This window comes from Scomber scombrus, chromosome 7, assembly GCF_963691925.1.
Source record: "Scomber scombrus chromosome 7, fScoSco1.1, whole genome shotgun sequence".
In the NCBI taxonomy this organism is placed as follows: domain Eukaryota; kingdom Metazoa; phylum Chordata; class Actinopteri; order Scombriformes; family Scombridae; genus Scomber; species Scomber scombrus.
This window is the reverse complement of record NC_084976.1, coordinates 30,107,583-30,120,622: the sequence shown is the minus strand read 5'-3', so window position 1 is coordinate 30,120,622 and position 13,040 is coordinate 30,107,583. Positions and strand designations below refer to the sequence as shown.

Below are 13,040 nucleotides of genomic sequence, written 5' to 3'. Positions count from 1 at the left end.
TGTTTTTTCTCTGTAACGGACTCTATGTGGGGGCAGCAGGTCATTCAGGTCATGCTTGCTGGCGCTGCTGTTGCTGCACAGTTTGTCTATAAATGGAGAAGGTAGGTGAAGCTTCTCCACAGCAGCAGTTTCCAAGTTTCCAGCAGTTCATAATGAGTGCAGACCAGTGCTGAGGTTCTTTTTTTGCAACTCTGTCTGAGGTATAAGCCTTTAAACTCACTGCAATACTGGATAATCAGATTGTGGCATGCAGACTATAACACACACACATACACACAGAGACACACACACACACACACAACACATCTGAGCTGCTGCAGCTAACAGACAGAATCTCGTTGCTTACGGCTTTTGTCACTTCTGTAAAAGCTTCCCCCTCCTGCACACAGAGTCAGCAGCTAACAGCTAATAAGACATGGCTGCAGCTCGAGGCGGCCTGGTGAATCGTTCCAAATCATTCCTGTGAACTCAACGTCTCTCTCAGCTCTCAGCTCTCAGTCATGCTGTACGGAGCCTCTTTCATCCTCTCTGCCACCCTATTCTCTCGCTCGCTTCCAGCCCTCCCCGGTCGGCTCCTTGCTTCCTGTCAGACTGTGTCTGTCAGGGAGGTTTGGGTTGCCCCTGGAGATGGGCAGAGCGAGTCATTCGAGGTGGCGCGATGTGGGACTGGTGGGCCGGTGTGATGGAGGAGCTGCTGAGGGACAAAAAAAACAAAACAGGGTAACGGCGTTTGGGTTGTTGCCGTGAGAAAAGCACAAGGGGGGGAACAGCAACAGGGGAGGATGTGATGTCAGGTTGATCCAACGATGGCTCAGCAAGTGGTTTAGAAGCCCATTCTCAAATCTGGAAGGAAGAAGGAAAGGGAGGCGAAGGGGAGGGATGTGTGTGTGTGGTGTGTGTGTGTGTGTGTGTGTGTGTGTGTGTGTGTGTGTGTGTGTGTGTGTGTGTGTGTGTGTGTGTGTGTGTGTGTCTGTGTCTGTGAAGGACTTAAAGTGTGACTAGGTTTCTCTGGATTTTTGATTTTGAATCCTGTATTTGATCTGATGAGCAAGGTTTACCTTTCAAATCTGTTAGAATAAACCAAACCTATCTGATTTATTACACCTTATTTTTTGCTAAAGGGGTTAAAATATGAAAATAAACGTATGAATAACTTGCACACATTCTTTTTTTGTGGACCCAGCATCAAATTTCTGCTTTTAATCCATTTAGAGAGAATATATTAGAGGATTATGGCAAAAATGTCTAAGTGGTGTAACCATAAAAACTTTGTACCAAATAATTCAACTTGCTTAAAAACAGTAAATAGTCAATAAAACACCATATCAACTAGTTTGGCATGATCTTACATTATAACTTTATATTAAATAAAGGTAATGGAATACAATTGTTCTACATATTACATTTACTCTGGTAACCATGGAGATCAGGAAACATTTACATGTTTTAAATGAAGTCATTATTAGTATTAAGTCCACTTAAATACACTGTAGGTGATAAAATATGTAATATGTATCATTCTACTGGGGTTACACCTGTTTCTTTCTCCCTCTCCTCTAACTTCTTGTTCTCTTCTTCTTCCTCCTCTTCCTTCCTTTCTTTTTCTTTCTCTTCTTCGTCCTTTATCTTTTCTTTCTTTCTTCCTTCCTTTTTTACTACTTCTTGTATTTTCTCCTCTTTTTCTTTTCTTTCTTTCTTTCCTCCTAGGTGAAATACATTCTTTTGTGGTTACACCATTTGACATTTTCAGGAGCATTCAGTCTTACTTTTGGTTAAAAAATGGTGCAAATGTCATTTCAAATGATATAAAACCAACAAAAGTACTAAATGTACATTTTAACAAACCTGATGCTGCTTTTAAAACTATTTTTAACATATTTTTGAATTGCTCATCTTGCCAACCCCTTATTTGTTACCGACCCTTATACAAGAGCACTGAATATATGTATCTATCTAAATGGCCTCGTGTTATAGATTGATGACCTCACAGATTGCTGACGCTACAATTACCAATTCACTTCTATTAGAAGCAAGAAGGATTCAGTCGTCTTGTTTTTTGTATAAAACAGTAACAAATATTTATATGCTGGAAGGTACTCGTCTAATTCCTGATATTATAATCAGAATTATGAAAAAAATATCTGGTGAATTTAATAAGGTGGGTCTCTAACACTGCAGATATTTAGTTGCTCTTAACCTTCGTGTCTCCCTCCCTCCCTCCTTCTCTCTTTCTTTCCTTCCTCTCTCTTTCCTCCCTTCCTTCTTTCCTTCCTCCCTTCCCCTGTCCTTCTTACCTTCCTTCCCTCCCTTCCTCTTTTCCTTTTTCCCTCCCACCCCCCTTCTTTCCTTTCCTCCCTTCCCTTCCTCCCACCCTCCCTCTTTCCTCTCTTCTTTCCTTTCCTCCCTTCCTTCCTCTCTCCTTTCCTTCCTTCCTCCCTTTCTTTCCTTCCTTCCTCCCTCCTTTCCTCCCTCTTTTCCTTCGTCTTCCTTCCTCCTTCCCCTTCTTTTCTTGCTCCCTTCTTCCTTCCTCCCTCCTTTCTTTCCTTCTCCCTCCCTTCCTTCCTTGAGGACAACAGGAGGGTTAATTGAGACTAATTAGCATAACCAGCAGTCACAGCCAACAAGTAATGTTATTAATGAAGTGACTAGAAGTGATTGACAGTGTGCAGGATTTTATTTACTTATTTATTTGTAATATTTCCACTAAATTTGGACAGAAACATAGCTGATAATGAACTTTCACTCTCAAGTTGACCAAGTATTATATAGTATAGTATAGTATTAATAACCAAACTTGCGACAGAAGCAGTAGATTATAAATCCTTCAGGGTGAATTGTGTCATTATTAGCTTAAACGTTAGCATGTGTGCTACACTGACTGATCTACAGGAGCACCAACGTTCTCCCCTCACCACTCTGGATAAAGTGACAAATGGGCCAAACTCTCACAAAGCTGGTGCAGTCCTTTAAGAATGTAGTTCACCCTCCTCCTCTTCCTCCTCTTCCTCCTCCTCCAGCCTCAAATGACCTTTCCTGGCAAACTGAGCGGTCAAACCTCGTCCTCTCTCTCTCTCTCTCTCTCGTCTCTCTCTCTCTCTCTCTCTCTCTCTCTCTCTCTCTCTCTCTCTCTCTCTCTCTCTCTCTCTCTCTCTCTCTCTCTCTCTCTCTCTCTCTCTCTCTCTCTCTCTCTCTCTCTCTTGGCCTCCGCTGCCTTTCCCTCAAGGTGAAGTCATTTACTATTCAGCCACTTGTGATGTTGCCTGGGATGCGTCCTCTGCCTCCCGAGAGGAAAACCATCGCTCTCTCTCTCTCTCTCTTTCTCTCTCTCTCTCTTTCTCATGGTCATGTGTGTGTGTGTGTGTGTGTGTGTGTGTGTGTGTGTGTGTGTGTGTGTGTGTGTGTGTGTGTGTGTGTGTGTGTGTGTGTGTGTGTGTGTGTGTGTGTGTGGAGGAAGAGAATATAGTGATACTATATGTTTGAAGTGAATAATCAAACATTGGTAGAAAATTGTCAAAATGATGGAAATAATTCAAACTGTGTCCATTTCCAAACTGAAACCAGCATGAAAGGAAGCAGCCAGATTAGTTTTTTTCCCCATATATGGATTTATCGTCTCATTTATTCTACATTTTCAGAATAATCGAAATCTACGCAGGTGCATTTTTCATTTTTTTGTCCACCAGTCACATCTTCACATTTTCTTTCTTTTTTGTGATTTGCTACTACTACTACTAATACTAGTACTAATACTACTAGTACTACTAATACTACTACTGCTACTACTACTAATACTACTAGTACTACTAATACTACTACTGCTACTACTACTAATACTACTACTAATACTACTACTACTACTACTACTACTACTACTACTACTATTACTACTACTACTAGCAGCAGTAATAGTAGTAGTAGTAGTATTAGTAGCAGTATTAGTAGTACTGCTACTACTACTATTACTACTACTAGTAGTAGTAGTAGTAGTAGTAGTACTACTGCTACTACTACTACTAATACTAGTAGTAGTAGTATTAGTAGTAGTAGCAGTATTAGTAGCAGTACTACTAATACTGCTACTACTACTGCTAATACTAGTAGTAGTATTAGTAGTAGTAGTACTACTACTAATACTACTACTACTACTAGTAGTAGTAATAGTAGTAGTAGCAGTACTACTAATACTGCTACTAATACTACTACTGCTAATACTAGTAGTAGTATTAGTAGTAGTTAGTAGTAGTAGTACTGCTAATACTACTACTAGTATTAGCAGTAGTAGTAGTAGTAGCAGTATTAGTAGCAGTACTACTAATACTGCTACTAATACTACTACTAGTAGTAGTAGTATTAGTAGCAGTAGTACTACTACTACTACTACTACTACTATTACTAATACTATTACTGCTGCTAGTAGTAGTAGTAGTAGTAGTAGTAGTACGAGTAGTAGTACGAGTAGTAGTAGTAGTAGTACTAGTAGTAGTAGTAGTACTAGTAGTAGTATTAGTAGTAGTAGCAGTAGTAGTAGTAGTACTAGTAGTAGTAGTACTAGTAGTAGTAGCAGTAGTAGTAGTAGTACTAGTAGTAGTAGTAATAGCAGTAGTAGTACTAGTAGTAGTAGTATTAGTAGTACTAGTAGTATTAGTAGTAGTAGCAGTAGTAGTAGTAGTACTAGTAGTAGCAGTAATAGCAGTAGTAGTACTAGTAGTAGTAGTATTAGTAGTACTAGTAGTAGTAGTAGTAGTAGCAGTAGTACTACTACTAATGATAACATTAATAAGAAATAAAGTGAAATATATGATAATAAAGTATATAAAAATGGCGTTCCACTGCTCCTAGTACTTCTAGTACTACCAGTACTACCAGTATAAAACCCAGTGACACTGGACTGATAAGGTAGATGAATACTACGATAGCCTCAGTTGTTGTTGCTGTATGAACATTAAAGCATAATTAGGAATAAAACATTGCTGAATTAATCCAAAATCAATTCCTAGTCTGAAAGTGACCTTACTTTATTTAGCTTCAGCTGTCAGCAGAGCACACTCCTGAATTTTAATCTCATTGATCGTATTTAACTTCTTTCACACTTTTCTTTTGTCTCGTACCTTCTGACTTTTTATCACAGTTGGAGATTAAGTTTCATGTCCATTAAAAACCTTTGAAGTGCTCCGACTGTCTCAACAACATTAGCAAAGTTTCCATCCTAATGTAGAGAAAGTTTTTAACCAAATTTACAGGAAATATGAACGAAGAGATTAACAGCTGGTGGCGCTAATCCTCCAGTCAGTGTCTTTAAACTATTAACACAAATAACAACGTCAGTCAAAGCTCAAATGATGGAAATATTCATGCAAGGGCACACACACCAACCATGCACAATTGCTGTAACCACACCTCTACCTGCGAAGGCTTGCAACTCTCTTCTAGTCCAATATAACTGTTCAATATCTACTGACACTGAGACAGGACTGAACCATTTCATGTAATAAAGGGCAATGTTTATGGGCAATACAGAGGCTTCGGATGGTTAATCTTTGCCAGAAACAAGAAAATTAAGTGTTAGTTTAACGAGAACATTGTAAATAAAATATTTTATTAAAGAATTCAGACATTTTCTTCTAAACACATTAAATAGGTCATTAATGTATTTCTAAAAAAGGTGTAAAAAGCATTTCAACCATTTAGATTTGAATTGTGGAGCTAGGCATTTCTGTGTCTGGATTTAATGGGCGGGTCTGAAAATCACCCAGCATAAACCCGCTGCTGTAGGTATAAATACATTCAGCGCACACTACTACTACAACAGTCTACAGTTAGCCGCCGAGATAGCCGTTGAGCTAGTTACCGAGCTAGCCGCTGAGTTAGCAGCCGAGTTAGCTGCCGAGCTAGCAGCCGAGTTAGCCACCGAGCTAGCAGCAGAAAGCTCTCAGTCCTAGCGTCCATGTTTCTGGTAGAGGTGGTGACTTTGATTGACAGGTGACACTTGGTAGGGGGCGGGGCTTCAGCGGACTCGGCGGGCACTCCCACAGCGCTTGGGAGCAGAGAAAAAGGCTGATTTTTACACAACTTTGAAGCCTAATTTCATATATTTGGCGATTTTTTTAATCATTCAAATTTGGCAGGGTGGTTAACAACACACTTTTCTGTGGTATGTCAAACTCAGAACACATATTTATTCTTACTTTACACTGACTTTAATGTCTATTAATGATTATAAGTTAACTAAGAAAAACAAAACATGTTCTCATGTTGTGTCAAAAACACCCTAAATCCTTTTTAATTGTAGCCTGACATTTGACGACTTTTCCTAATTTGACCCAGAATATACAAAAAAAGCAGTTTTTGAGCCACATTTATTCAAAAATTAAAAAAAATACTGTTACATTCTTGACATTTAATACAACAAATGTTTTTTTTCTCCATAAACAAAGTGTAAAAACCCAGAATACTCTCTATGCTCTCTGAAAGCTTCATAAAGGATTAATCCTGTTTATCTGGTAGAGACTCATTATACAGGGATACTGCGGATGGTCTGATCAGTATGTGAGGGTTAAGGAATGTTTTAAGTCTCCTCAGTATGCTTAAAAACCGACTTTTATTAATAGACCAATTAGAAATAAGAAACAATGGCGTGAACAAGATTTTAACTTCTTTTTTTAACTTTCTTTCAATATGAATTAATATGAATATATTCTTCTATATATAAATCTTAATGTAGTGTGCTAATGATTCTCAGGAAGGTAAATTAACCCTCCTGTTGTCCTCGAGTCAAGGAAGTAAGGGAGGAAGAAGGAAGGAAAGGAGGGAGGAAGGAAGGAAGGAAGGAGGGAGGGAGGAAAGAAGGGATGAAAGGAAAGAAGGAAGGGAGAAAGGAAAGGAAGGAAGGACGGAGGGAGGGAGAAAGGAAGAAAGGAAAAGAAGAAGGGAAGAAGGAAGGAAAGGACAGAGGAAAGAAGGAAGGGAGGAAGGTAGAGGGGAGGAAAGAAAGAGAGAAGAAGGGAGGGAGGAAAGAAGGAAGGGAGGAAGGAAAGGAAGGAAGGAAGGAAGGAAAGAAGGAGGGAGGGAGGGAGGAAAGAAAGAAGGGAGGAAGGAAAGAAGGGAGGGAGGAAAGGAAGGAAGGAAGGAGAGAAGGAAGGATGGAGGAAGGAAAGAGAGAGGAAAGACGGAAGGAAGGAAGGAAGGAAGGAAGGAAGGAAGGAAGGAAGGAAGGAAGGAAGGAAGGAAGGAAGGAAGGAAGGAAGGAAGGAAAGAAGGAACAGTCAAAACAAACGGGGTCAATTTCACCCGGGAGGACGACATGAAGCTTAATATATTTCCCTTTGATTGTTTTTTGCATTTTCACATTTAAATCTTTTAGATATGAGTATTTAAAAGTCTGCAGCTCGGCCAGCTTCATCCCGAGAGGCATTTCCATCTTCAAAGCTTTCACTGTGGAACGACAGAGCCAAATTTAAGCATTGAAGGCGTGGGGAAAAAAACATTGAGTGATTATTTATTAATCCTGTTTTGATTAGAAATGTCTCTCAGCTGAGACCCACAGAGCAAACTTTAATTTCCTACATCGCTGCAAGTTTAATACTCCTTTCAGTCAGAGGGAAATATACCTGCTGATATAACTGTCATGTGCACATATACTGTCAGATGAGACAGGCTTCCTCTCTCTCTCTCTCTTCCTCTTCCTCTTCTTCCTCCTCTCTTCTCTCCACAGGCTCCTTGTAAAAAGCTCGTATAAAAGATTAAAGAGTCTGGATCAGCCATTTAAACTTGTTTAGTCTAATTTACTCCCTTTCGTCCTTTCTTTCCATCCTCACTTCCTTCCTTCCCCCTTTCCTTCCTTCCTTCCTTCCTTCCTTCCTTCCTTCCTTCCTTCCTTCCTTCCTTCCTTCCTTCCTTCCTTCCTTCCTCCTTCCTTTCCTTTCCTCCCTTCCTTCCTTCCTTCCTTCCTTCCTCCTTTCCTTCCTTCCTTCCTTCCTTCTTTCCTTCCTTCCTTCCTTCCTTCCTTCCTTCCTCCTTCCTTTCCTTTCCTCCCTTCCTTCCTTCCTTCCTTCCTCCTTTCCTTCTTTCCTTTCCTTTCCTCCCTTCCTTCCTTCCTCTTTTCCTTCCTTCTTCCTTCCTCCCTCCCTCCTTTCCTTCCTTCTTCCTCCTTTCCTTCCTCCCTCCTTTCCTTCCTTCTTCCTCCTTTCCTTCCTTCTTCCTCCCTCCCTCCCTTCCTTCCTTCTTCCTCCTTTCCTTCCTTCCTATTTTCCTTCCTTCTTCCTTCCTCCCTCCCTCCTTTCCTTCCTTCTTCCTCCTTTCCTTCCTCCCTCCTTTCCTTCCTTCTTCCTCCTTTCCTTCCTTCTTCCTCCCTCCCTCCCTTCTTCCTCCTTTCCTTCCTTCCTCCTTTCCTTCCTTATTCCTTCCTCCCTCCCTCCTTTCCTTCCTTCTTCCTCCCTTCCTTCCTTGACTCGAGGACAACAGGAGGGTGCAAGGGTGACTCAGTTCCTTTCAGTCAGAGGGAAATATACCTGCTGATGAGACAGGCTTCCTCTCTCTCTCCTCTTCTTCCTCTTCTTCCTCTCTGCTCTCCTATGGCTCCTTGTAAAAAAAGAGCTTGTATAAAAGATTAAAGAGTCTGGATCGGCCATTTAGACTCGTTTAGTCTAATTTACTCCCTTCCGTGTGAGCTGCGTGTTATTTCAGGCCTGCAGGTGAGAAGTCTCGCCTCGTTTATTAAGGAACGAATGAAGTGTTGGAGGATAAACTTCACAAACAGTCTTCTAGTCTTTTTTTTATATTCTAACCTTCCAGACGATCGTTTATTCACTTTCTGCTTCTCACACAGAAAAAAGCGGATTCATTAAGAGACGCTGGGACATGCAGAACTTAAGAAATAAGACAGTCTGCTCTTTTGGGATCGGATAGGGGAAATGTGATGTTCTGTATTAAAATAGTGCAAATGTGACTCAGACAGGAGAGAAATCTGACAGCTTTTTACATCTTTATATACATGCAGGAAGTGTTTTTCAGTAGTAATACATTCATATAACATTGGATGGAAATGCACACAACTAGGGATGCTCGATATTGACTTTTCTGCCGATATCCGATATTCCTCAACTCTTAATTTCCGATACCGATATTTGCAGGCTTTTTACACCAAAACTATTAGGTAACAACATAACATATCAAATCAATACTTTTAGAACACAGAAGGAGGACTGTGGGTTTAGTCCTCCATCACTTCCATTGTAAACATTATGAAGGATCTTCTAATGGTCAGTATGAACAGGAGGAATCATTACAGCAAGATAAACACACTTCATGTACATTTGGGCTCCTGACTGAAGACAGACTTGACTAATCTTCTCCTCTACAAGTGGCTCGTTGGTCTAGGGGTATGATTCTCGCTTCGGGTGCGAGAGGTCCCGGGTTCAACTCCCGGACGAGCCCTTACTTTGATTACAAGACAACTCAGAACAATAAACATTGCTATTAAATCTACAATCATGATTAAAAAGAAAAGAGGATTTTACAAGATTAATAAAAGAGGGAGCTTAGACTTTGAGGTTTCTTAAAGACAGGAAACACTGATTAAAGAAGAACTAATTATAATGAAGGGATCTTCTAATGGTCATCATGAACAGGAGGAATCATTACAGAGAGGAAAACAGCTTGAATGTTCTTTTAGGCTCCTTGCCGTTTAAGGGAGGAAGGGAGGAAGAAGGAAGGAAAGGAGGGAGGGAGGAAGGAAAGAAGGGAGGGAGGAAGGAAGAAGGAAGGAAAGGAGGAAAGAAGGAAGGAGGGAAAGAAGGAAAGGAGAGAGGAAGGAAGGGAGGGATAAAGGAAAGGAAAGGAAGGAAGGACATAGGAAGGAAAGAAAGAAGGAAGGTAGGAGGGAGGGAGGAAAGAAGGAGGGAGGGAGGGAGAAAGGAAAAGAGGAAGGAAGGAAAGAAAGACAGAGTAAAAAAGGAAGGGGGGAGGTAGAGGGGAGGAAAGAAAGAGAAGGAGGGAGGGAGGGAGGAAAGAAGGAAGTGAAAGGAAGGAAGGAAGGAAGGAAGGAAGGAAGGAAGGAAGGAAGGAAGGGAGGGAAAGAAGGAAAGGAGAGAGGAAGGAAGGGAGGGAGAAAGGAAAGGAAATGAAAGGAAGGAAGGACAAAGGAAGGAAGGAAGGAAGGTAGGAGGGAGGAAGGACAGACGGAAGGAAGGAAGGAAGGAAAGAAGGAACAGTCAAAACAGACGGGGAGCCCGGGAGGACGACACAAAGGTTAAGATAAAGGTTAACGTTGGGGTAAATCTTGAGGAAGTAAGTCTGAAGTGTGAAGCAGACAGAGAGAGAGACAGTCTGAATGTGAGTCAGACTTCAGGAGCCGTGTGAGCTGAATCCTGATTCCTTTAAAAACTCCCCCGGAGGCTCGGACTGAAGCCCAACCTCCAACTCACCATAATTACCACTTCTTTTATTCACTTTTTCCCTTTTGATATCCTGTTTTTTCTTTGTTGTATTGTAATCCTATTTCCTCCTGCAGTCCCTTTTTTTTTCTTCTCCTCCTCACACCTGCTAACAAACACGCTCACTAAACAGCTCAAACTATGATTAGAAGGCTTTGATCCGACCGAGAGGAACATTCATATCACCAAATAGTAGCGTGAGGCAGCTGTGAACAGTGAGAGCTCTAAATGACAGATAAATGACAATAATCAGATAAATGTTTGAAATGGAAACACTGAGCGCTGTGTAAATGTGTGATGACAGCTGTGATGATTAATAGCTCTGAGCGTGAAGTCTATATTTAGGCAATTTTTTTCTTTTTTTGTCTCCTTTATGAGCATCTGAATTCACTTCTTTGGACAGAAATGAATCATGGTGTATCTTTTGTTCGGTATTTTGCTTTAGCCAGCTACTCTGGAAGATTTGGAGTTTGCCTTTATTATTAGACAGTTGGTCACATAAAGGCTGACAGGAAACAAGAGGAGAGAAAGTGATGACATGCAACAAAGGTCCCTTGCCAAACTCGAACCAGGGACTTTGTAGGTAGCTGTACACGCCAGGCGGGGAGTTCTGGTCCTCTGAAATGATCCGATCGTGAAAGTAATTTAAAACTGCATTCTATCAAAAGGCCACAATATAATAATAACACACAACTGTTCCAAATGATTGAAAAGGGAACAAAGAAAAAGCTATATTTGTCATCGGCTGCCTAGCAACAGTGTTGCCATGACTTACAAACACTCGAATAAAAAACATATTGTGTGCTTGTCTACCAATGTCAGAAACACGACCTCGACTCTTATGTTTGAAGGCAGCAGAACAATCTTCAATCAGTGAAGATGAATCTTATTTAATTTTTCTATTTTTTAAAAGGAGTGTGTGTGTGTGTGTGTGTGTATGTGTGTGTGTGCAGGTGTGTGTGCCTACTGGTGCATGTGTGTGTGTGTGTGTGTGTGTGTGCGTGTGTGTGTGTGCGTGTGTGCGTGTGTGTGTGTGTGTTTGTGTGTGTGTGTGCGTGTGTGTGTGCCTGCGTGTGCATGTGTGTGCGTGTGTGTGTGCCTGCGTGTGCATGTGTGTGCGTGTGTGTGCAGGTGTGTGTGTGTGTGTGTCTGTGTGTGTCTGTGTGTGTGTGTGTGCACGTGTGTGTGTGCGTGTGTGTGTGCCTGCGTGTGCATGTGTGTGCGTGTGTGTGTGCCTGCGTGTGCATGTGTGTGTGTGTGTGTGTGTGTGTGTGAGGAGACAGGTTTGCTGGAATCAGAGCAGAGCTGCAGCAGCTGATCCTCATCAGTCATCAACCCTCTTTAAACACTCAGCTCTGCTGCTTAACTCAGTGTTTTTACTCTTTGAGCCACTTCACCTGCATTTATGTAGTCGTCTTGTTGTTGCCTGTTTCCCCCATGTACCCAACCCTGTTTCCTGTCTCCAGCTCCTCTTTTCATCACCTCAAACCTGTTTCATACACCAGTTACAGATGTGATGCTTTACACAGGCAGAGAGAGCGGAGGGGGTTTCTACCTGCTACACCAACTCTGTCTCCATCACTGTGTGCAAATTGTCAAACATACGTCCATCCGGCCCACTAAGTTTACAAAGGGTGAAAAATTGCAAAAAAGTAATTCCAGTTTCTCTGCTGCTTCAGACGGGTTTTTTTCCACCCTGAGCATGAACACAACTCTCTGAAAAAACAATACATACATATATCATTAATATATATGTATTAATACATATTGTGATCATTTATTTAAAGAAAATGTATATTCAAAATTAGGCAAAATGTTGTCAATCAGCAGCTTCTGTGCAAAATAATCAGCCAGTCTGCATAATGAGTAGTTTTACTTTTGATACTTTAAGTACATTTAGCTGATAACATTATTAATTCAGGGCTTTTACTTATAATTGAATCAAACTGAACGATTAAGCATTTCTACTTTTACATTAGGATCTGAATACTTCTTCCATTGCTGTCTAATACTAAAATGACTTAAACTTAATAGCAATAAAATGACTTTTTGGTGACTGATGAGGTTTTGAGGTAATTATAAGGGAATGCTGTGAAAACAAACTGTTGCTCCAACACTGCAGCCCAAATATTATATCTCAAAGTTAAATCACTCTCCCCCCCTCCTCCTCCTCCTCTCTTCCTTTCTTCTACCCACAGACTGGATGTTCCTCTTCCTGTGCTGCTGTGTGCCATCTGTCTCCTCGTCCTCCCGTCGTCCTCTACCCCCAACCACGAGTCAGGTATGCACCCTTCCGTCTTCATCCCCCCGTCACTTTCACCGCTCCCATCCGACACTGACACACACGACTCCATTAAATCATACGTCCCCTCTGACTTCTAAGGGCAGCGGGGCTCTTTAATCATCTCTGGTCGGTCTTTGTTTTTGCTGACGTGCAGCATAAAAAACATTTCCAAGGGTATCTGAGGAGTAGAAGTAACCTATATAAGTATTATGAGTGATGTAGTATGCAGTATTACAGTAAAAGTACTGCAGTATTATGAGTGATGTAGTATGCAGTATTACAGTAAAAGTACTGCAGTATTATGAGTGATGTAGTATGCAGTATTA

General features: G+C 41.1%; 1 protein-coding gene and 1 non-coding gene across 2 annotated transcripts in view; both read left to right on the top strand.

The window, feature by feature from the left end:
- Positions 1-658: 658 nt before the first annotated feature.
- The window catches only part of bcan (brevican), a 33,922-nt gene continuing 21,540 nt past the window's right edge, over positions 659-13,040 (top strand). The window contains exons 1-2 of the mRNA XM_062423186.1: positions 659-720; positions 12,629-12,711. Coding sequence (XP_062279170.1) covers positions 659-720; positions 12,629-12,711 — 145 coding nt within the window. The remainder of the gene's footprint in view (positions 721-12,628; positions 12,712-13,040) is intronic.
- trnap-cgg (transfer RNA proline (anticodon CGG)) lies at positions 9,361-9,432 on the top strand. Its single transcript has one exon. It is a non-coding gene; the product is annotated as a tRNA-Pro (tRNA).